The following is a 26,059-nucleotide window of genomic DNA, read 5'->3' as shown; positions in this document are numbered from 1 at the left end:
TGTTTGTTCCCATGTTGTTACATCAACTGTCAGCCAGGGACACGGGGGTTTGTTTGTTCCCATGTTGTTACATCAACTTGTCAGCCAGGGACACGGGGGTTTGTTTGTTCCCGTATTGTTACGCCAGCTTGTCAGCCAAGGCCAAGGGTGTTTGTTTGTTCCCATGTTGTTACATCAACTTGTCAGCCAGGGACACGGGGGTTTGTTTGTTCCCGTATTGTTACGCCAGCTTGTCAGCCAAGGCCAAGGGTGTTTGTTTGTTCCCATGTTGTTACATCAACTGTCAGCCAGGGACACGGGGGTTTGTTTGTTCCCGTATTGTTACACCAGCTTGTCAGCCAGGGCCACGGGGGTTTGTTTGTTCCCATGTTGTTACATCAGCTTGTCAGCCAGGGACACGGGGGTTTGTTTGTTCCCATATTGTTACACCAGCTTGTCAGCCAGGGACACGGGGGTTTGTTTGTTCCCATGTTGTTACATCAACTGTCAGCCAGGGACACGGGGGTTTGTTTGTTCCCATGTTGTTACATCAACTGTCAGCCAGGGACACGGGGGTTTGTTTGTTCCCATATTGTTACACCAGCTTGTCAGCCAGGGACACGGGGGTTTGTTTGTTCCCATATTGTTACACCAGCTTGTCAGCCAGGGACACGGGGGTTTGTTTGTTCCCATATTGTTACGCCAGCTTGTCAGCCAGGGACACGGGGGTTTGTTTGTTCCCATGTTGTTACACCAGCTTGTCAGCCAGGGACACGGGGGTTTGTTTGTTCCCATGTTGTTACACCAGCTTGTCAGCCAGGGACACGGGGGTTTGTTTGTTCCCATATTGTTACACCAGCTTGTCAGCCAGGGACACGGGGGTTTGTTTGTTCCCATGTTGTTACATCAACTGTCAGCCAAGGCCACGGGGGTTTGTTTGTTCCCATGTTGTTACATCAACTGTCAGCCAGGGACACGGGGGTTTGTTTGTTCCCATATTGTTACACCAGCTTGTCAGCCAGGGACACGGGGGTTTGTTTGTTCCCATATTGTTACACCAGCTTGTCAGCCAGGGACACGGGGGTTTGTTTGTTCCCATATTGTTACACCAGCTTGTCAGCCAGGGACACGGGGGTTTGTTTGTTCCCATATTGTTACACCAGCTTGTCAGCCAGGGACACGGGGGTTTGTTTGTTCCCATATTGTTACACCAGCTTGTCAGCCAGGGACACGGGGGTTTGTTTGTACCCATATTGTTACACCAGCTTGTCAGCCAGGGACACGGGGGTTTGTTTGTTCCCATATTGTTACACCAGCTTGTCAGCCAGGGACACGGGGGTTTGTTTGTTCCCATATTGTTACACCAGCTTGTCAGCCAGGGACACGGGGGTTTGTTTGTTCCCATATTGTTACACCAGCTTGTCAGCCAGGGACACGGGGGTTTGTTTGTTCCCCATGTTGTTTATTTACAGAACTATTGCCAAGTTATGAGCTGTAGGTGTACCTACTGTAGGAGTCCCCTCGAAGCCTACCATTGACTATGTACAGACCCAGCGTGTAACAGAGCTGTAGGTGTACCTACTGTAGGAGTCCCCTCTAAGCCTAACATTGACTATGTACATACCCAGCGTGTAACAGAGCTATAGGTGTACCTACTGTAGGAGTCCCCTCGAAGCCTACCATTGACTATGTTCAGACCCAGCGTGTAACAGAGCTATAGGTGTACCTACTGTAGGAGTCCCCTCGAAGCCTACCATTGACTATGTTCAGACCCAGCGTGTAACAGAGCTATAGGTGTACCTACTGTAGGAGTCCCCTCGAAGCCTACCATTGACTATGTACAGACCCAGCGTGTAACAGAGCTATAGGTGTACCTACTGTAGGAGTCCCCTCGAAGCCTACCATTGACTATGTACAGACCCAGCGTGTAACAGAGCTATAGGTGTACCTACTGTAGGAGTCCCCTCGAAGCCTACCATTGACTATGTACAGACCCAGCGTGTAACAGAGCTATAGGTGTACCTACTGTAGGAGTCCCCTCGAAGCCTACCATTGACTATGTACAGACCCAGCGTGTAACAGAGCTATAGGTGTACCTACTGTAGGAGTCCCCTCGAAGCCTACCATTGACTATGTACAGACCCAGCGTGTAACAGAGCTATAGGTGTACCTACTGTAGGAGTCCCCTCGAAGCCTACCATTGACTATGTACAGACCCAGCGTGTAACAGAGCTATAGGTGTACCTACTGTAGGAGTCCCCTCGAAGCCTACCATTGACTATGTTCAGACCCAGCGTGTAACAGAGCTATAGGTGTACCTACTGTAGGAGTCCCCTCGAAGCCTACCATTGACTATGTACAGACCCAGCGTGTAACAGAGCTATAGGTGTACCTACTGTAGGAGTCCCCTCGAAGCCTACCATTGACTATGTACAGACCCAGCGTGTAACAGAGCTATAGGTGTACCTACTGTAGGAGTCCCCTCTAAGCCTACCATTGACTATGTACAGACCCAGCGTGTAACAGAGCTATAGGTGTACCTACCGTAGGAGTCCCCTCGAAGCCTACCATTGACTATGTACAGACCCAGCGTGTAACAGAGCTATAGGTGTACCTACTGTAGGAGTCCCCTCAAAGCCTACCATTGACTATGTACAGACCCAGCGTGTAACAGAGCTATAGGTGTACCTACCGTAGGAGTCCCCTCGAAGCCTACCATTGACTATGTACAGACCCAGCGTGTAACAGAGCTATAGGTGTACCTACTGTAGGAGTCCCCTCGAAGCCTACCATTGACTATGTACAGACCCAGCGTGTAACAGAGCTATAGGTGTACCTACCGTAGGAGTCCCCTCGAAGCCTACCATTGACTATGTACAGACCCAGCGTGTAACAGAGCTATAGGTGTACCTACTGTAGGAGTCCCCTCGAAGCCTACCATTGACTATGTACAGACCCAGCGTGTAACAGAGCTATAGGTGTACCTACTGTAGGAGTCCCCTCGAAGCCTACCATTGACTATGTTCAGACCCAGCGTGTGAAGGAGCCGCAGGAGTTGTGACCCTTTTTGTTGGTTGTTTTGTCGTATTTTTGTCTATGGGGGCATATTTGGGAGGGAATGCTGTCATCTCCAGGTAGGTGTTTGTCAGCCTGTGTGCTGAGGGTGTCGGGTTCTTGTCCAGTTCTATCATGTAGGCCACCACAGACTAGTACATGTCCCTGGGCCTGGAAATGGTTGATGTCCCCCTCTAGGATGGAGAAGCTGTCCTCATTAAAGTATGGGGATTCTAGTGAGGGGATATAGGTAGCACACAGGATGACATTTTTCTCTGTTGAAATGAATTTTTTGCAAATGTAAAATGTTCCTGTTTTGACTAATTTAATAGAATGTGTTCGGTCTGATCTATACCAAATTAAAATACCCCCTGAGTTTCTTCCCTATGTAACACCTGGTAGTTTGGTGGATGGGACTACTAGCTCTCTGTAACACTCACTCTCTCTGTCAATAGATGAGATGTACTTTCTTCTCTCTGCCGGTCTTTCTATCTAATCCCTCTCTCTCTCTCTCTCAATAGATGAGATGTATTTTCCTCTCCGACAACCTTTTAAAGTAATAGATGAACCACTCTATACAGTTCAGGGAAACTCAGAGGCACAGCAGCCTATTCTCTCTCTCTCATTACGTAGCAAGGAGGTAGAGGAACAATCACTGTGTCACAAGTCAGCTGCTGGTGTATACTGTGGCCCATTCTCTCAGTTTGGAGGTGGTAGAGACCGAGATTAAGTGAAAATGAGAGAGCCAGAGTGAAAGACAGGGTGAAATACAGAGAAAAAGGGAAAGAAAGAGAGGGTTAAAAAGTGTGTGTGAGCAAGTGAATGAGTGAGTGGAGAGAGAAGAGAGAGATGGACACTGCTTATTGGATTTACTCAGATGGACAGAGAGAGAAAACCGACCAGGTGAGTCGCTCCAAACTGTCCTCAGGGTTTCGTCTCTTTACAGTACCTTTTTTTCAATTTTCACCTAAAATGACATACTCAAATCTAACTGCCTGTAGCTCAGGCCCTGAAGCGAGGCCATGCAAATGTGAAAGGAATGTAGGATAATATAACACATTAGATCTGGTAAAAGATAATACAAAGAAAAAAAAAAAGTTTATTTTTTTTGCATTTCTTTGAAATGCAAGAGAAAGGCCATAATGTAATTGTTCCAGCCCAGCTGCAATTTAGATTTTGTCCACTAGATGGCAGCAGTGTATGTGCCAAGTTTCAGAATGATCCAATGAACCATTGCATTTCTGTTAAAATGTTTGTATCAAGACTGCCCAAATGTGCCTAATTTGTTTATTAATAACGTTTCACGTTCAAAACTATGCACTCTCCTCAAACAATAGCATGGTATTCTTTCACTGTAATAGCTAATGTAAATTGGACAGTGCAGTTAGATTAACAAGAAATTAAGCTTTCTGCCAATATCAGATATGTCGATATCCTGGGAAATGTTCTTGTTACTGACAACCTCATGCTAATCGCATTAGCCTACGTTAGCTCAACTGTCCCACAGGGGACCCACCAATCCTGAAGTAGTTTTAAATCACAGACCTCAATCCTGAGTCTCTCAGAGCGTTCTGTCAGTCCACTGATACCCCTATCAGATCACAGCAAAAACACAGTCTACTTGAACAGAGCAATATTCAATCGTGAGGCATCAAATCCAAAGGAACTGCATACTATTAATACAAACCCAATCCCTTTTAGACAACTTCCTGGACAAAACGTTCCACTGACGGTGTAAACTTGGCAGTAGAAAGCCTAAACAGTATATTTGACCTTTTCAGCTTCACTATCAAATCTAAAAATGTCAAGCAGACAACCAAAGAACATTAACAGCAATGACAAATTGTTTGATGAAGAATGCAAAACCATCAAAAAGAAAATGAGAAACCTATCCAACCAAACACATAGAGACCCAGAAAACCTGAGACTACACCTTCACTATGGTGAATCACTAAAACAATACAGAAATACACTATGCAAAAAGAAGGAACAGCAAGCCAGAAATCAGCTCAAAGTAATTGAAGAATCCATAGACTCTAACCACTTCTGGGAAAATTGGAAAACACTAAACAAACAACAACACGAAGAGTTATCTATCCAAAATGGAGATGTATGGATAAACCACTTCTCAAATGTTTTCTACAACAAAGAACAAACAGCAAAAACATATACAGTAGCAAGAAAAAGTATGTGAACCCGTTGGAATTACCTGGATTTCTGCATAAATTGGTCATCAAATTTGATATGATCTTCATCTAGGTCACAACAATAGACAAACAGTCTGCTTAAACTAATAACACACAAAACAATTATACGTTTTCATGTCTTTATTGAACACACAGTGTAAATATTCACAGTACAGGGTGGGAAAAGTATGTGAACCCTTGGATTTATTAACTTGTTGACCCTCCTTTGACAGCAATAACCTCAACCAAATGTATTCTGAAGTTGCGGATCAGACCTGCACAACGGTCAGGAGGAATTTTGGACCATTCCTCTATTCTAAACGAGTTCAGTTCAGCAATGTTCTTGGGATGTCTGGTGTGAACCGCTCTCTTGAGGTCATGCCACAGCATCTCAATCAGGTTGAGGTCAGCACTCTGACTGGGACACTCCAGAAGGTGTATTTTCTTCTCTTGGAGCCATTCTGTTGTTGATTTACTTCTGTGTTTTGGGTCGTTGTCCTGTTGCATCACCCAACTTCTGTTAACTTTCAATTGGTGGACAGGTAGCCTCACATTCTCCTGCAAAATGTCTTGATAAACTTGGGAATTCATTTTCCGTCGATGATAGCAAGCTGTCCAGGCCCTGAGACAGCAAAGCAGCCCCAAACCATGATGCTCCCTCCACCATACTTTAGAGTTGGGATGAGGTTTTGATGTTGGTGTGGTGTAACTTTTTTCTCCACACATAGTGTTGTGTGTTCCTTCCAAACAACTCAACTGTAGTTTCATCTGTCCACAGAATATCCAGGTGCACTTTTGCAAACTTCAGATGTGCAGCAATGTTTTTTTTGGACAGCAGTGGCTTCTTCCGTGGTGTCCTCCCATGAAGACCATTCTTGTTCCAGAGATTTCTGTAAGTATTTAGCTGACACTAGGATTCTTCTTAACTTCATTGTGCATTCTGCGCTGTGCTCATCTTTGCAGGACGGCCACTCCTAGGGAGAGTAGCAACAGTGAAATTTCTCCATTTATAGACAATTTGTCTTACCATGGACTGACGAACAACAAGGCTTTTAGAGATACCTTTGTAAACTTTTCCAGCTTCATGCAAGTCAACAATTCATAATCTAAGGTCTTCTGGGATCTCTTTTGTTCGAGGCATGGTTCAGATCAGGCAATGCTTCTTGTGAGTAGCAAACTCACATTTATGTGAATGTTTTTTATAGGGCAAGGCAGCTCTAACCAACATCTCCAATCTCGTCTCATTGATTGGACTCCAGGTTAGCTGACTCCTGACTCCAATTAGCTTTTGGAGAAGTCATTACCCTAGGGGTTTCACATGCTTTTTCCAACCTACACTGTGAATGTTCAAATGACATATTCAATATAGACAAGACAAATACAATAGTTTGTTTGTGATTAGTTTAAGCACACTGTGTTTGTCTATTGTTGTGACTTAGATGAAGATCAGATCACGTTTTATGACCAATTTATGCAGAAATTCAGGTAATTCCAAAGGGTTCACATACTTTTTCTTGCCGTTGTACATTATCAAATACAAATCTTAGAATCAACTATTAAAGACTACTGGAACCCACTAGATTATCCAATTATTTGAATGAACTATAGGACAAAATAAAAATAAAAACCCTCAAACCCAAAAAGGCCTGTGGTGTTGATGGTATCCTCAATGAAATGATAAATTATACAGACCACAAATTCCATTTGGCTATACTTAAAGTCTTTAACATTCTCCTTAGCTCTGGCATCTTCCCCAATGTTTGGAACCAATCCAAAAAAGTGGACACAAATTTGACCCCAATAATTACCATGGAATCTGCATCACCAGCAATCTTTGAAAAATCCTCTGCAGTATCATCAACAGCAGACTATAACATTTCCTCAGTGAAAACAATGTCCTGAGCAAATGCCAAATTGGCTTCTTACCAAAATACCATATGACAGACTATGTACAGTGCCTTGCAAAGGTATTCATCCCCATTGGAGTTTTTCCTATTTTGTTGCATTACAACCTGTAATTGAAATGGATCATCATTTGGATTTCATGTAATGGACATATGCAAAATAGTCCAAATTGGTGAAGTGAAATGAAAAAAAACTTGTTTAAAAAAGTTACTCAAAATTTTAAATGGAAACGTGGTGTGTGCATATGTATCACCCCCTTTGCTATGAAGCCCCTAAATCAGATCTGGTGCAACCAATTACCTTCAGAAGTCACAGAATTAGTGAAATAAAGTCCACCTGTGTGCAATCTAAGTGTCACATGATCTGTCACATGATCTCAGTATATATATACACCTCTTCTGAAAGGCCACAGAATCTGCAACACCACTAAGCAAGGGACACCACCAAGCATGCGGCATCATGAAGACCAAGAAGCTCTCCAAACAGGTCAGGGACAAAGTTGTGGAGAAGTACAGATCAGGGTAGGGTTATAAAAAAATATCAGAAACTTTGAACATCCCACGGAGCACAATTAATACATTATAAAAAAAAATGGAAAGAATATGGCACCTGAGATTGGAGTATCTTTAAGCCGTACACTCCACAGAGCTGGGCTTTATGGAATAGTGTCCAGAAAAAAAGCCATTGCTTAAAGAAAAAAATAAGCAAACATGTTTGGTATTCGCAAAAAGGCATTTGGGAGACTCCCCAAAAATATGGAAGAAGGTACTCTGGTCATATGAGACTAAAATTGAGCTTTTAGGCCATCAAGGAAAATGCTATGTCTGGCGCAAACCCAACCCTCTCATCACCCCGAGAACACCATCCCCACAGTGAAGCATGGTGGTGGCAGCATCATGCTGTGGGGATGTTTTTCATCGGCAGGGACTGGAAACTGGTCAGAATTGAAGGAATGGTAAATGGGGCTAAATACAGAGATATTCTTGAGGGAAACCTGTTTCAGTCTTCCAGAGATTTGAGACTGGGACGGAGGTTCACCTTCCAGCAGGACAATGACCCTAAACATACTCCTAGAGCAAAACTCAAGTGGCTTAAGGGGAAACATTTAAATGTCTTGAAATGGCCTAGTCAAAGCCCAGAACTCAATCCAATTGAGAATCTGTGCTATGACTTAAAGACTGCTGTACACCAGCAGAACCCATCCAACTTGAAGGAGATGGAGCAGTTTTGCCTTGAAGAATGGGCAAAAATCTCAGTGGCTAGATGTGCCAAGCTTATAGAGACATACCCCAAGAGACTTGCAGCTGTAATTGCTGAAAAAGGTGGCTCTACAAAGTATTGACTATTGGAGGGGGTGAATAGTTATGCACACTCAAGTTTTTTTTGTCTTATTTCTTGATTGTTTCACAATAAAAAATATTTTGCATTTTCAAAGTGGTAGGCATGTTGTGTAAATAAAATGATACAAACCCCCCAAATGCCAAGGGTGGTGAATACTTCGCACGCCACTGTATACACCCAGCACATCCGTATTGACAAACAATCAAAAGGAAAGTCTTCTCATGCTTTGTTGATTTCAAATTTGACTCAATTTGGCATGAGGGTCTGCTATACAAATTGATGGAAAGCGGTATTGGGGGAAAAACATATGACATTTATAAAATCAATGAATCAATCAGCTTGAGCCCCACCCTCTTCAACATACAGTATACTGTATGTCAATGAATTGGCAAGGGCAGTAGAACAGTCTGCAGCACCCGGCTTCAGCCTACTAGAATCTGAAGTCAAATGTCTACTTTTTGCTGATAATCTGGTGCTTCTGTCCCCAAACAAGGAGGGCCTAGAGCAGCACCTAGATGTTCTGCACAGATTCTGTCAGACTTGGGTCTATTGGTGCTCCAAAAAAGGTTAAGTTGTCATGACAACAAATACAAAATTCCATCTAGACACCGTTGCCTTAGAGCTCACAAATAATTGCACCTACCTCGGCCTAAAATTCAGCACCACAGGTAACTTCCACAAGGCTGTGTCAGACCTCACTCTTAACGTTGATGGTTGCCTCATTACAGCTAACATTGTTGTTAAAAACCTTGGTGTTACCTTTGACCCTGGCCTAACTTTTGACAATCACACAAAAGCACACCCAGAACAACATACTTCAATCTCAGGAATGTTTTCAGAGTTAGAAACTTAATCTCACAGCCAGATGCCGAGAATCTGGTCCATGCGTTTGTTTAATCTAGGCTAGACTACTGTAATGCCCTCCTGTCCAGCTGCTCAGTCTCTACTATCATCTAGGCTAAACTGCTGTAATTCCCTCCTGTCCAGCTGCTCAGTCTCTACTATCATCTAGGCTAGACTACTGTAATGCCCTCCTGTCCAGCTGCTCAGTCTCTACTATCATCTAGGCTAAACTACTGTAATTCCATCCTGTCCAGCTGCTCAGTCTCTACTATCATCTAGGCTAAACTACTGTAATTCCCTCCTGTCCAGCTGCTCAGTCTCTACTATTAGAAACCTACATCTGGTCCAGAACACTGCAGCACTAGACGGAATGAGCACATCAATCCACGTTTATCTGCACTACATTGGATGCCTGTAAAGTATCAGTCTGATTTTAAAATCCTGCATGGCCTTGGCCCCTCTTATCTGACAGACATGCTCATTCCATACAACCCAGTGAGGGTGCTCTGCTCCCACAAGCCGGTTCCTAGATACAGAACCAAGCCAGGGGTCGCAGCAGGTCAGGTAGGAGGAACAGCCCTGTCAGGTAGGAGGAACAGCCCTGTCAGCTAAGAGGAACAGCCCTGTCAGCTAAAAGGAACAGCCCTGTCAGCTAAGAGGACCAGCCCTGTCAGGTAAGAGGTACAGCCCTGTCAGCTAAGAGGAACAGCCCTGTCAGGTAAGAGGAACAGCCCTGTCAGGTAAGAGGAACAGCCCTGTCAGGTAAGAGGAACAGCCCTGTCAGGTAAGAGGAACAGACACCATTTTAAATCACAAACAATGTAAGAAAAACTGGAATTTTAATAATTGTTTGATTTACTTTCTATGGTATTTTATCATTGATTTACTGTAGTGTTTAGTGTTTCTAAATGCTCTTTAAATACGTTTTGATTTGAGACAAGGCAAGAAAGGTCCTTCTATGCCATCAAAAGGAACATAAAACTCGACATCCCAATTAGGATCTGGCTCAAATTAATTGAATCAGCTATAGAACCCATTTCCCAACCAAATTATGAGAAAGCAAAAAGATAACTATTTGACACACTGGAAAGAATCAACTAAAAAACCAATTGAAATGCTATCTGGTCCTAAACAGAGAATACACAGTGGCGGAATAACTGACCACTGTGACTGACCCAAAATTAAGGAAAGCTTTGACTATGTACAAACTCAGTGAGCATAGCCTTGCTATTGAGAAAGGCCCCTGTAGGCAGACCTGGCTCTCAAGAGAAGACAAAATGAGGTGGAAACTGGGTAGCACTTCCTAACCTCCTGCCAAATGTATGACCATATTAGAGACACATACAGTGCATTCGGAAAGTATTCAGAGCCCTTGACTTTCTCCACATGTTGTTACATTATATAACCTTATTCTAAAATGTATGAAAATGTTTCTTTCCCTCATCAATCTACATACACAGCCCATAATGACAAAGCAAAAACAGGTTTTTAGAAATATTGGCAAATTTATAACAAAATAAAATATAAATATATTACATTTACATAATTATTCAGACCCTTTACTCAGTTCTTTGTTGAAGCACCTTTGGCAGCGAGTACAGCCTCAAGTCTTCTTGGGTATGACGCTACAAGCTTGGCACACCTGTATTTGGGGTGTTTCTCCCATTCTCCTCTGCAGATCCTCTCAAACTCTGTCAGGTTGGATGGGGAGAGTTGCTGCACAGCTATTTTCAGGTCTTTCCTAAGATGTTCGATCAAGTTCAAGTCCGGGCTCTGGCTGGTCCACTCAAGGACATTCAGAGACTTGATCTGAAGCCACTCCTACGTTGTCTTGGCTGTGTGCTTAGGGTCATTGTCCTTTTGGAAGTTGAATCTTCACCCCAGTCTAAGGTCCTGAGCACTGTGGAACAGTTTTTCATCAAGGATCTCTCTGTACTTTGTTCATTTTTCCCTTGATCCTGACTAGTCTCCCAGTCCCTGCCACTGAAAAACATCCCCACAGCATGATGCTGCCGTGCTTCACGTTAGGGATGGTGCCAGGTTTCCTCTAGACATGATGCTTGGCATTCAGGCTAAAGAGTTTCATCAGACCAGAGAATCTTGTTTCTCATGGTCAAATTTATTTAGTAGCCTTTTGGCAAACTCCAAGTGGGCTGTCGTGTGCATTTTAGTGAGGAGTGGCTTCCGTCTGGTCACTCTACCATAAAGGCCTGATTGGTAGAGTGCTGCAGAGATGGTTGTCCTTCTGGAAGGTTCTCCCATCTCCACAGAGGAACTCTGGAGCTCTGTCACAGTGAACATCGGGTTCTTGGTCACCTCCTTGACCAAGGCCCTTCTCACCCGATTGCTCAGTTTGGCCGGGCAGCCATCTCTAGGAAGTGTCTTGGTGGTTCCAAGCTTCTTCCATTTAAGAATGATGGAGGCCACTGTGTTCTTTGGAACCTTCGATGCTGCAGAAATGTTTTGGTACCCTTCCCCAGATCTGTGCCTCGACACAGTCCTGTCTCAGAGTTCTATCGACAATTCACTGTAAACTGTAGGACCTTATATAAACAGGTGTGTGCCTTTTCAAATCATATCCAATCAATTAAATGTACCATTTCGAGACTCATAGCAAAGGGTCTGAAGACTTATGTAAATAAGGTTTTTCTGTTTTTATATTTTTTACATTTGCTAAATATTTTAAAAATCTGTTTTCGCTTTGTCATTATGGGGTATTGTGATGTCATTATGGGGTATTGTGATGTCATTATGCGGTATTGTGATGTCATTATGGGGTATTGTGTGTAGATTGATGAGGACATGTATTTATTTTATCTATTTTAGAATAAGGCTGTAACTTAATAAAATGTGGAAAAGGTCAAGGGGACTGAATACTTTCAGAATGCACTGTATTTCCCACAGATCAAACAGATCCACAAATCATTTGAAAACAAATCAAACATTGATTAACTCCCATATCTGTAAGGCGAAATACCGCAGTGTGCAATCACAGCAGCAAGATTTGTAGCCCGTTGTCATGAGAAAAGGGCAACCAGTGAAGCATAAACAACATTGTAAATACCACCAGTATTTATCTGTTTATTTATCTTTCCCTACTATTTGTACTACAACAATTTACACATTGCTAAAAAAACTGTTCATACTGTAGCTGATAATATAACACTTGAAACGTCTTTATCTTTTTCAAACTTTGTAATTGCACTGTTTACTGTTAAATTCTTCTCACTTTTGGTTATTGTTTATTTCACTTGCTTTGGCAATGTAAACACGTTTCCCATGTCAGTAAAGCCACTTTTGAATTGGAGAGAGAGAGAGAAAGAGAGAGAGAGTAATTGCGTGTGATTGCGTGCGTGCGTGCGTGCGTGTGTGTGATTGCGTGCGTGCGTGCGTGCGTGCGTGCGTGCGTGCGTGCCTTTGTCTGTTTCAGTTTATCATGGCTAATATCTCATCATTGCTTTGTGTTGGGATGTGATGAGAGGATGTGAGTGATTCATGATAGTATGTTTGCTTCTTGACATTGAGATCAAGAGAGAGAGAGAGAGACAGAGAATTGTGAATCCCATTTATTTCTATTGTCCTCTTCTGCTGGGAGATTTATTCATCCACAGATTGATTTTGGGGTGACTGCTAAAATTGGCTGTATTAGTCTTACCGCGCCGCATGCTGTTTCCTCTATAACACTTCTGCAGTGTTGCCTTCTACTACTGTGTCTTCGTTGTCTCCAGTTACATCGGAGGAAATGTAGTGGAATGGGGAATGATTTGGATTCGGGATGCAGAGACAGGTCTTGAGTTCTACAGAGTTGACCCGACATTCCTCTTGCTGTTGTGAAGGGGTTTCCTACTGAGCTGTTTGTGTGTTGTGTCTCATTCTCCAGGTGGAGATAGGAGGACTGTACTTGTTGCAGCTTGAATTTTAGATCAATGTACAGTCGTGGCCAAAAGTTTTGAGATTGACACAGATATTCATTTTCACAAAGTCTGCTGCCTCAGTTTGTATGATGGCAATTTGCATATACTCCAGAATGTTATGAAGAATGATCATATGAATTGCAAATAATTGCAAAGTCCCTCTTTGCTATGCAAATGAAATTAATCCCCCAAAAACATTTCCACTGCATTTCAGCCCTGTCACAAAAGGACCAGCTGACATCATGTCAGTGATTCTCTCGTTAACACAGGTGTGAGTGTTGACGAGGACAAGGCTGGAGATCACTCTGTCATGCTGACTGAGTTCGAATAACAGACTGGAAGCTTCAAAAGGAGGGTGGTGCTTGGAATCATTGTTCTTCCTCTGTCATCCATGGTTACCTGCAAGGAAACAAAAGGTGCTTCACAGGCAAGGATATTGCTGCCAGTAAGATTGCACCTAAATCAACCATTTATCGGATCATCAAGAACTTCAAGGAGAGCGGTTCCAACTGTTGTGAAGGCTTCAGGGTGCCCAAGAAAGTCCATCAAGCGCCAGGACGTCTCCTAAAGTTGATTCAACTGCAGGATCGGAGCACCACCAGTACAGAGCTTGCTCAGGAATGGCAGCAGGCAGGTGTGAGTACATCTGCACGCACAGTGAGGCAAAGACTTTTGGAGGATGGCCTGGTGTCAAGAAGCGCAGCTAAGAAGTCTCTTCTCTCCAGGAAAAACATCAGGGACAGACATATTCTGCAAAAGGTACAGGGATTGGACTGCTGAGGAGTGGGGTAAAGTCATTTTCTCTGATGAATCCCCTTTCCGATTGTTTGGGGCATCCGGAAAAAAAGTGTGTCCGGAGAAGACAAGGTGAGCGTTACTATCAGTCCTGTGTCATGCCAACAGTAAAGCATCCTGAGACCATTCATGTGTGGGATTGCTTCTCAGCCAAGGGAGTGGGCTCACTCACAATTTTGCCTAAGAACACAGCCATGAATAAAGAATGGTACCAACACATCCTCCGAGAGCAACTTCTCCCAACCATCCAGGAACAGTTTGGTGACGGACAATGCCTTTTCCAGCATGATGGAGCACCTTGCCATAAGGCAAAAGTGATAACTAAGTGGCTCAGGGAACAAAACATCAATATTTTGGGTCCATGGCCAGGAAACTCCCCAGACCTTAATACCATTGAGAACTTGTGGTCAATCCTCAAGAGGCGGGTGGACAAACAAAAACCCACAAATTCTGACAAACTACTAGCATTGATTATGCAAGAATGGGCTGCCATCAGTCAGGATGTGGCCCAGAAGTTAATTGACATAATGCCAGGGCGGATTGCAGAGGTCTTGAAAAAGAAGGGTCAACACCTCAAATATTGACTCTTTGCATCAACTTCATGTAATTGTCAATAAAAGCCTTTGACACTTATGAAATGCTTGTAATTATACTTAAGTTTTCCATAGTAACATCTGACAAAATATCTAAAGACACTGAAGCAGCAAACTTTGTGGAAATTTATATTTGTGTCATTCTCAAAACTCTATCTATATGAGAGTACACATCAAATTGGCCAGTGTTAATTCAGGTGTTAAATTAACTCTGTAAGTATTATATTAACACTCGTTGGTGTAAAAGTACTCCAGTGTTGGTGTTAAGAACCAGTGTTAAACAAAAACCACTCCCATTATGATCATATTTCCCAGCATGCTCTATTGCAGGTTGATTTTTTGAAATGTTTGTTTCAATGTTTGTTTTTGCAAGTACTTGATTTTGATGTTAGGACACTTTTACGTATTAAAAAAATATAATTAGAAAAATATTGGATAAAATATTACATTTGGGTTTTACTGCAGTAGCCCATAGAAAAGCATTGAATAACACATTCATAAATGACAAAGACAGTCAAAAAATAAATGAGCAAGATATACAACATCTCAGGAAATATAGATGTTTTTGGGACACATATTTAACCTCTTATTTTTGTTTCCACAAAACTACCACTACAGTATTCTTCCATTCATTTGTATGGGTTACATTCAGACTAGTCCCGTGACACTTGTGGGGGTCGTGGAGCAAAACGGAGAACACCATCGTGTTCGCGAGAGTCTCTCCTTTCCATAGTAGGCTCATATTAGTTTGTAGGCCAAACCGGCATCTCTAGCTTAAATGGACATATTTTGATGGGGATTTTTTTTTTAATTATGTTACTTAGATTGACACACTGGTATGTCAATAGACTCATAATATCCACCCTGCACAGCCAGAAGAGGACTGGCCACCCCTCATAGCCTGGTTCCTCTCTAGGTTTCTTCCTAGGTTTTTGGCCTTTCTAGGGAGTTTTTCCTAGGGAGTTTTTCCTAGCCACCGTGCTTCTTTCACATGCTTTGCTTGCTGTTTGGGGTTTTAGGCTGGGTTTCTGTACAGCACTTTGAGATATCAGCTGATGTACGAAGGGCTATATAAAAATAAATTTGATTTGATTTGATTGATAAGTGTTTATGGCTACTCTACTAGCCATTCTAAAATAAGGCCTTATTAAATACGTATTGTGTTAAATCATTTAATTTGAATGATAACATATTAGGATCTCATTTGGTGAACGCTACAGGACTGAACATGGGTGAATGCAACAACCACGTGTCTGTCACCAAAAAAAAAAAAGTCATTGTTGGTAACTCTACAATTCACCTGAAAGGCAAGGCACTCTGGAAAATATGCAAATAAGACTTTACACTAAGCAGTGTGTTAATCTAACACTGAAAAGTGTGTATCCTGTAAGGCGTGGGTGTTTGCTGACGAGGAATCAAGTGCAGGAAGCAGCGATGCAGGGTATTAGCTTTAATAGGCACAATGGCTGAAACGACAAGCTAACCCAAACAGCGCTCAGAGCGCACAACAAAACAAAGTGCCCCAAACACAAGGGACAAAACACAGCTTGCGTAAAACACACGCACCACTGAAAATGTACAACAAACAGCGTGTCACCACGCACAGCATACAATGAAAATAATCCCGCACAAAGAGCAGGCGGGCCTACTGGCTAATAAAGCCCGCTAATCAGCACAACTCAGAACAGGTGCACCTAATAACGAAAAGGGGGGAAAACAAAAAGGGAATCAGTGGCAGCTAGTAGGCCGGTGACGACGACCGCCGAGCGCCACCCGAGCAGGAAGGGGGCGCCACCTTCGGTAGGAGTCATGACAGGACCCATATCTGGAGAATAATGGAGTATTTGCTGTGTAGATGTATAAAGGACAGACTGAAAAGGAATCAATCATTAAGTTGTTTTCTTAATTTTATTTTATTATGTTAAGTTTCAAAACAGTGATTAGTCAACCTTGTTTCTCTCTTCTGTAGTATTTTCATATTTTAGTATAAACTTTTCATTTTCATTCAAAATTTCATATTTTTTTTTTAAAGATTTCTCAGAAAAACAAGCACATCTCTGTGAAATGTCCCAGGAACACTGACCGTACAGCCTTTTACATTTAATTCAGCTCGTCGTGATAATTTCGCTTTTTGCGACCCCTGGAAACAACTTTGAAGACGATTTATGACATGAATAATCATGTTTGTGGAAGTGATATTTCATCACCCGGTGGTGCAGAGTTGGTGGACACCACCCGACACTAGGGTTTACCAAACTCGGTCCTGGGGACCCCCAAAGGGGTGCACGTTAAGGTTTTTTGGCCCCCTAACACTACACAGCTGATTCAAATAATGAATTCATCATGAAGCTTTGATTATTTGAATTGGCTGTGTAGTGTTAGGGGGGCAAAAACCTTAACGTGCACTCCTTTGGGGGTCCCCAGGACCGAGTTTGGGAAGCACTGCCCTACACTGTCTGATCTAACAGCTACTCTCACCTCTTCACACACCCGCGCACACACACACACACACACACACACACACACACACACACTGTGTGGTTGCATTCATATTCATCACCAATATTGTGCAGGCCTCTCTTCTTCTGTCCTCAATATGAGTAACGCAATGAATAAACATTAAGAGGACGAGTGGGCAATCATTTCGTTTCATTCCTGCGCTGCTATTAGCATAACACACCATCTCTCTGACCAAACCGACACGCGCACACACACAAACAGCCCCCCACCCCCCCCCAGTCTATGCCGGTGCACAGTGTACAGCCATTAGGTGTAGATTATTTGATGATAAATCCTATCAAACCTATGTGAACTTTCCTCCACATCTAAATGTGATGTGTTTGCGGCATATTTTCAAAAGGGTATCAGTCAAGCAAGACCTGAGGTGAAGTTTGATATGTGCCCCAGCCTGCCACGTAAAGGCACTATGGATTTATTTTTACTGGTTTACACAGACATGCTGAGGAAAAGGATATCACAACAGGTTATAACTAACCCTGTCTGTGACCAATAACCCTAACTGTGACTATTAACCCTATCTGTGACTAACCCTGTCTGCGACTAATAACCCTGTCTGCGACTAATAACCCTGTCTGTGACCGATAACCCTAACTGTGACTATTAACCCTATCTGTGACTAACCCTGTCTGTGACTATTAACCCTGTCTGTGATTAATCATCATGTCTGTGACTAATACCCCTGTCTGTGACTAATAACCCTGTCTGTGACTAATATCCCTGTCTGTGACTAATATCCCTGTCTGTAACTAATAACCCTGCCTGCGACTAATAACCCCGTCTGTGACTAATATCCCTGTCTGTAACTAATAATCCTGTCTGTGACTAATAACCCTGTCTCTGACTAATGACCCCATCTGTGACTAATAACCCCATCTGTGACTAATAACCATGTCTGTGACTAACAACCCTGTCTGTGACTAATAACCCTGTCTGTGACTAACAACCCTGTCTGTGACTAATAACCCTGTCTTTGTCCAATAACCCAGTCCATGACTAATAACCCTGTCTGTGACTAATAACCCTGTCAGTGACTAATAACCCTGCCTGTGACTAATATCCCTGTCTGTAACTAATAACCCTGTCTGTGACTAATAACCCAGTCTGTGACTAATATCCCCATCTGTAACTATTAACCCCATCTGTGACTAAAAACCCCGGCTGTGACTTAAAACCCTGCCTGTGACTAATAACCCTCTCAGTGACTAATAACCCCATCCGTGACTAATAACCCTGCCTGTGACTAATATCCCTGTCTGTAACTAATAACCCTGCCTGTGACTAATATCCCTGTCTGTAACTAATAACCCAGTCTGTGACTAATATCCCTGTCTGTAACTAATAACCCAGTCTGTGACTAATATCCCTGTCTGTGACTAATAACCCCATTTGTGACTAATATCCCTGGCTGCAACTAATAACCCCATCTGTGACTAATAACCCTGGCTGTGACTAATAACCCCAGCTGTAACTAATAACCCCATCTGTGTCCCAAATGACAACCTGAACTTTTCTCCTTAGTGCACTACTTTTGACCAGGGCCCAAAGAGCAATGGAAAAGACAACCACCTGATCTTCCTCTCTCCTCTTTTTTCCTTCATTTTTATTTCTCGCTCTCTCCATCAGGGAGATCAGATAAAATATGTTTTAATTAAAATAAAGAGAAGGAAGCTATTTTACACACACTCACACACACTCCTGTCTTCCAGTCGGTGTGAGTGACAGCAGTTATCGGAGGGGCTTTAGACAGGAGATAAGCCGATCAGAGACTGAGTTTGTACTTAAGCTAAATTATTCTGTCTGAAAATATATTAAATTAAAGCAATCTTCCAGAGCAAGGCGTATGCAATATGCCTCTCTGAGTTGTCCTGATCCTCTGCCTGACTGGGGCTGCGTTCGTCTATTCCCTATATCCCAGAGGTTATATTATTCCCTCAATGGTTTTTACCTACACTGATTTGGAACAACACTTTACATGTTGGAGGCTCGAGAGAGAGAAAGAGAGCGAGAGAGAGAGAGAGAGAGAGGGAGAGATATTGGATTGGTAGTCAGAAACTGACTTTAACTCCCATTACCTTCCTGCCTTGGTCAGGAATTACAGCTGACTGCCTCTATAAGGTTTATGTCATGTCAGGTGATCATTCATCCGTATATCTCAGGGCTAAGTGTTCTCTTCATCTCTATAACACAGGGCTGAGTGCTCTCTTCATCTCTATAACACAGAGCTGAGTGCTCTCTTCATCTCTATAACACAGGGCTGAGTGCTCTATATTCATCTCTATAACACAGGGCTGAGTGCTCTTTATTCATATCTATAACACTGGGCTGAGCGCTCTCTTCATCTCTATAACACAGAGGTGAGTGCTCTCTTCATCTCTATAACACAGGGCTGAGTGCTCTATATTCATCTCTATAACACAGGGCTGAGTGCTCTCTATTCATCTCTATAACACAGGGCTGAGTGCTCTCTGTTCATCCCTATTACACAGGGCTGAGTGCTCTCTTCATCTCTATAACACAGGGCTGAGTGCTCTATATTCATCTCTATAACACAGGGCTGAGTGCTCTCTATTCATCTCTATAACACAGGGCTGAGTGCTCTCTATTCATCTCTATAACACAGGGCTGAGTGCTCTCTGTTCATCCCTATTACACAGGGCTGAGTGCTCTCTGTTCATCCCTATTACACAGGGCTGAGTGCTCTCTTCATCTCTATAACACAGGGCTGAGTGCTCTATATTCATCTCTATAACACAGGGCTGAGTGCTCTTTATTCATATCTATAACACTGGGCTGAGCGCTCTCTTCATCTCTATAACACAGAGGTGAGTGCTCTCTTCATCTCTATAACACAGGGCTGAGTGCTCTATATTCATCTCTATAACACAGGGCTGAGTGCTCTCTATTCATCTCTATAACACAGGGCTGAGTGCTCTCTGTTCATCCCTATTACACAGGGCTGAGTGCTCTCTTCATCTCTATAACACAGGGCTGAGTGCTCTATATTCATCTCTATAACACAGGGCTGAGTGCTCTTTATTCATATCTATAACACTGGGCTGAGCGCTCTCTTCATCTCTATAACACAGAGGTGAGTGCTCTCTTCATCTCTATAACACAGGGCTGAGTGCTCTATATTCATCTCTATAACACAGGGCTGAGTGCTCTCTATTCATCTCTATAACACAGGGCTGAGTGCTCTCTGTTCATCCCTATTACACAGGGCTGAGTGCTCTATTCATCTCTATAACACAGGGCTGAGTGCTCTCTGTTCATCCCTATAGCACAGGGCTGAGTGCTCTCTATTCATCTCTATAATACTGGGCTGAGTGCTCTCTATTCATCTCTATAACACAGGGCTGAGCATTATTCACTCTTACAACCAATACAAAATAAAAGGAATAAATAAATGGGCTGTGCAGGCCAGAGCAATCAATCCCAATCCCAGAACCATTTGATGTCTATGGAGCAATCAATCCCAGAACCATTTGATGTATATGGTTAAAATATAGTACATCAATCGAATTAACATCATAAATTAGTCACCATCAAGGTCTGTCTGTGTAGTAAGATAGTCCCCATCCAGGTCTGTCTGTGTAGTAAGATAGTCCCCATCCAGGTCTGTCTGTGTAGTAAGATAGTCCCCATCCAGGTCTGTCTGTGTAGTAAGATAGTCCCCATCCAGGTCTGTCTGTGTAGTAAGATAGTCCCCATCCAGGTCTGTCTGTGTAGTAAGATAGTCCCCATCCAGGTCTGTCTGTGTAGTAAGATAGTCCCCATCCAGGTCTGTCTGTGTAGTAAGATAGTCCCCATCCAGGTCTGTCTGTGTAGTAAGATAGTCCCCATCCAGGTCTGTCTGTGTAGTAAGATAGTCCCCATCCAGGTCTGTCTGTGTAGTAAGATAGTCCCCATCCAGGTCTGTCTGTGTAGTAAGATAGTCCCCATCCAGGTCTGTCTGTGTAGTAAGATAGTCCCCATCCAGGTCTGTCTGTGTAGTAAGATAGTCCCCATCCAGGTCTGTCTGTGCAGTAAGATTGTCCCCATCCAGGTCTGTCTGTGTAGTAAGCAAGAGAGAGGTTTTTTATGGGCTGCGTCTCAATCCACCTCATCCGCCTATGTCGGCCTTCTGCATCTACGGTGGAAAGTGGCAGAGCTACAGTAGTGTTTTAACAGAGCAGGAGACATCCCGAAAATCCGTCTTCTCATGAAAACATCTGTAGCGTTTGAACCGTTTGAATCACGAACACGATGGTGTTCTCCATTTTTGCTCCACAAGCCCCCACAATCCCCACTGGACATGTCTGAAGTTGGTACCGCCTATGTGCTAACGTCTTTCTTTAGTGTCCGAACTGTTTGGGCTACAAACTAATAGGGAGACTAAGGTGAGACTCTCACCGTTTTGCTCTATGACCCCCACAAGTATCATAGGACCCATTTGAAGGTAACCGGTACAGGTTTTAAAATATTTACGGAAATATAGAAGTAAACTCAGCATAAAAAGAAACGCCCCCTTTTCAGGACCCTGTCTTTCAAAGATAATTTGTAAAAATCAGAATAACTTCACAGATCTTCATTGTAAAGGGTTTTAACACAGTTTCCCATGCTTGTTCAATGAACCATAAACAATTAATGAACATGCACCAGTGGAACGGTCATTAAGACACTAACAGCGTACAGATGGTAGGCAATAAAGGTCACAGTTATGAAAACTTAGGACACTAAAGAGGCCTTTCTAATGACTCTGAAAAACACCAAAGGAAAGATCCCCAGGGTCCCTGCTCATCTGCGTGAATGTGCCTTAGGCATGCTGCCTGGGCAATACATTTCAATGTCCCTACTGTGAGATGCCTAAGACAGCGCTACAGGGAGACAGAAAGGATAGCTGATCATGCTCGCAGTGGAAGACCACTTGTAACAACACCTGCACAGGATCGGTACATCCGAGCATCACACCTGCGGGACAGGTACAGGATGGCAACAACAACTGCCCGAGTTACACCAGGAACGCACAATCCCTCCATCAGTGCTCAGACTGTCCACAATAGGCTGAGAGAGGCTGGACTGAGGGCTTGTAGGCCTGTTGTAAGGCAGGTCTTCACCAGACATCACCGGCAACAACATCACCTATGGGCACAAACCCACCGTCGCTGGACCAGACAGGACTGGCAAAAAGTGCTCTTCACTGACGAGTCGCGGTTTTGTCTCACCGGGGTGATGGTCAGATTCACATTTATCGTTGAAGGAATGAGCGTTACACCGATGCCTGTACTCTGGAGCGGGATCGATTTGGAGGTGGAGGGTCCGTCATGGTCTGGGATGGTGTGTCACAGCATCATCGGACTGAGCTTGTTGTCGTTGCAGGCAATCTCAACGCTGTGCGTTACAGGGAAGACATCCTCCTCACTCGTGTGGTACCCTTCCTGCAGGCTCATCCTGACATGACCCTCCAGCATGACAATGCGATCAGCCATACTGCTCGTTCTGTGCGTGATTTCTTGCAAGACAGGAATGTCAGTGTTCTGCCATGGACAGCGAAGAGCCCGGATCTCAATCCCATTGAGCACGTCTGGGACCTGTTGGATCAGAGGGTGAGGGCTAGGGCCATTCCCCCCAGAAATGTCCAGGAACTTGCAGGTGCCTTGGTGGAAGAGTGGGGTAACATCTCACAGCAAGAACTGGCAAATCTGGTGCAGTCCATGAGGAGGAGATGCACGGCAGTACTTAATGCAGTTGGTGGTCACACCAGATACTGACTGTTACTTTTGACTTTGACCCCCCCTTTGTTCAGGGACACATTATTCCATTTCTGTTAGTTTCACATGTCCATTTCACATGTCTGTGGAACTTGTTCGGTTTATGTCTCAGTTGTTGAATCTTGTTATGTTCATACACATTTTTACACATGTTAAGTTTGCTGAAAATAAACTCAGTTGACAGTGAGAGGATGTTTCTTTTTTTGCTGAGTTTAGTTTTGTGCCAACAAAGTGGTTAAATACGTGTCCAATATATATACTGCTCAAAAAAATAAAGGGAACACTTAAACAACACAATGTAACTTCAAGTCAATCACACTTCTGTGAAATCAAACTGTCCACTTAGGAAGCAACACTGATTGACAATACATTTCACATGCTGTTGTGCAAATAGTATAGACAACAGGTGGAAATTATAGGCAATTAGCAAGACACCCCCAATAAAGGAGTGGTTCTGCAGGTGGTAACCACAGACCACTTCTCAGTTCCTATGCTTCCTGGCTGATGTTTTGGTCACTTTTGAATGCTGGCGGTGCTTTCACTCTAGTGGTAGCATGAGACGGAGTCTACAACCCACACAAGTGGCTCAGGTAGTGCAGCTCTTCCAGGATGGCATATCAATGCGAGCTGTGGCAAGAAGGTTTGCTGTGTCTGTCAGCGTAGTGTCCAGAGCATGGAGGCGCTACCAGGAGACAGACCAGTACATCAGGAGACGTGGAGGAGGCCGTAGGAGGGCAACAACCCAGCAGCAGGACCGCTACCTCCGCCTTTGTGCAAGGAGGAGCACTGCCAGAGCCCTGCAAAATGACCTCCAGCAGGCCACAAATGTGCATGTGTCTGCTCAAATGGTCAGAAACAGACTCCATGAGGGTGGTATGAGGGCCCGACGTCCACAGGTGGGGGTTGTGCTTACAGCCCAACACCGTGCAGGGCGTTTGGCATTTGCCAGAGAACACCAAGATTGGCAAATTCGCCACTGGCGCCCTGTGCTCTTCACAGATGAAAGCAGGTTCACACTGAGCACATGTGACAGACGTGACAGTCTGGAGACGCCGTGGAGAACGTTCTGCTGCCTGCAACATCCTCCAGCATGACCGGTTTGGCGGGGGTCAGTCATGGTGTGGGGTGGCATTTCTTTGGGGGGCCGCACAGCCCTCCATGTGCTCGCCTGACTGCCATTAGGTACCGAGATGAGATCCTCAGACCCCTTGTGAGACCATATGCTGGTGCGGTTGGCCCTGGGTTCCTCCTAATGCAAGACAATGCTAGACCTCATGTGGCTGGAGTGTGTCAGCAGTTCCTGCAAGAGGAAGGCATTGATGCTATGGACTGGCCCGCCCGTTCCCCAGACCTGAATCCAATTGAGCACATCTGGGACATCATGTCTCGCTCCATCCACCAACGCCACGTTGCACCACAGACTGTCCAGGAGTTGGCGGATGCTTTTGTCCAGGTCTGGGAGGAAATCCCTCAGGAGACCATCCGCCACCTCATCAGGAGCATGCCCAGGCATTGTAGGGAGGTCATACAGGCACGTGGAGGCCACACACACTACTGAGCCTCATTTTGACTTGTTTTAAGGACATTACATCAAAGTTGGATCAGCCTGTAGTGTGGTTTTCCACTTTAATTTTGAGTGTGACTCCAAATCCAGACCTCCATGGGTTGATAAATTGGATTTCCATTGATTATTTTTGTGTGATTTTGTTGTCAGCACATTCAACTATGAAAAGATAAAAGTATTTAATAAGATTATTTCATTCATTCAGATCTAGGATGTGTTATTTTAGTGTTCCCTTTATTTTTTTGAGCATGTATATTTCTTGAACTTTCTTATATCTCCTAGATATAGGACAGACACTTCAAAACCTTTTTGGATTATATATTTTTTGACAGTCTGTTTTGCCATTTGAATATGTTATTGAATGTATTTCTATGGGCTATATTAATAAAGGCTAAATGCAATATTTTATCAAATAATTGTTAAAAAAAATTCTGCGATACATGCAGCGGTCCTAAAATTCGAATTCAAGTAGCTAAATGATCCATGGTATGACTATCTTAAAACAATTCCATATGTTAACCACCCTCCCTTCCTCCCTTCCTCACTGAATACCACTCATCCACTCTGATTCTGCTTGCTCTTCGCCAGTTTACTGTAAAGCACTTTGTGACTACTGTTGATATCAAAAGAGCTTTATTAATAATATGGATGGATTGAATGATTGATTTATTGATTGATTGATTGATTATTTCAATGATTGGTTGATGAGTTGATTTATTGGTTGATCGATTGATTGATTGATTGATTGGTTGGTTGACTTGTGGATGAATGGATTGCTTGACTGATCCTTACCTGGCTTTCCCTCTGCGCCGCCCTCTCTCCAGGTTCCTCCGATCCTATTGGACAAGCAGTTCTCTGACTTCACTCCTGACATCACCCCCATCATTCTGGCAGCTCACACCAACAACTATGAGATCATCAAACTACTGGTGCAGAAAGGAGTGGCTGTTCCACAACCACACGAGGTACTGTAACCATACCAGTAGTATAGTGGTATAGTATTTTAAATAGTGGTATAGCATATTATACAGTATTATAGTATATGATATAGTTGTATAGTGGTATAGTATATTGTGCAGTAGTATAGTATATTATGCAGTAGTATAGTATATTATATAGTGGTATAGTATATTATATAGTGGTATAGAATATTATACAGTGGTATAGTGGTATATTATACAGTGGTATAGTATATTTTTAGTGGCATAGTATAGTATACAGTAATATAGTATAGTATATTATATTGTGGTATAGTATATTGTATAGTGGTATAGTATATTATGAAGTAGTAGTGCGGTATAATATATAGTGGTATAGTATTGTATGCAGTAGTATAGTATATGATGCAGTTGTATAGTGGTATAGTATATGATACAGTAGTATAGTGGTATTGTATGTTATATAGTAGTATAGTGATATATTGTATTATGCAGTAGTATAGTGGTGTATTATGTTATGCAGTAGTATAGTGGTATAGTATGTTATGCAGTGGTATAATATGTTAGGAAGTAGTATAGTATATGATAGAGTAGTATAGCGGTATAGTATATTATACAGTGGTATAGTATATGAAACAGTAGTATAGTGGTATAGTATATTATTCAGTAGTATAGTA

The 26,059-nt window shown here is 43.2% G+C and overlaps 1 protein-coding gene across 1 annotated transcript in view; it reads left to right on the top strand.

Annotated features, from left to right (window-relative positions):
* The window catches only part of trpc4a (transient receptor potential cation channel, subfamily C, member 4a), a 110,792-nt gene that overhangs the window by 15,238 nt on the left and 69,495 nt on the right, over window positions 1-26,059 (top strand). The window contains exon 4 of the mRNA XM_045688904.1: window positions 25,269-25,409. Within this exon, the coding sequence (XP_045544860.1) occupies window positions 25,269-25,409 (141 nt within the window). The remainder of the gene's footprint in view (window positions 1-25,268; window positions 25,410-26,059) is intronic.

Source organism: Salmo salar, chromosome ssa11 (assembly GCF_905237065.1).
Source record: "Salmo salar chromosome ssa11, Ssal_v3.1, whole genome shotgun sequence".
Lineage (NCBI taxonomy): Eukaryota > Metazoa > Chordata > Actinopteri > Salmoniformes > Salmonidae > Salmo > Salmo salar.
The sequence above is the reverse complement of the archived record's forward strand: the minus strand, read 5'-3'. Positions and strand labels throughout refer to the sequence as shown.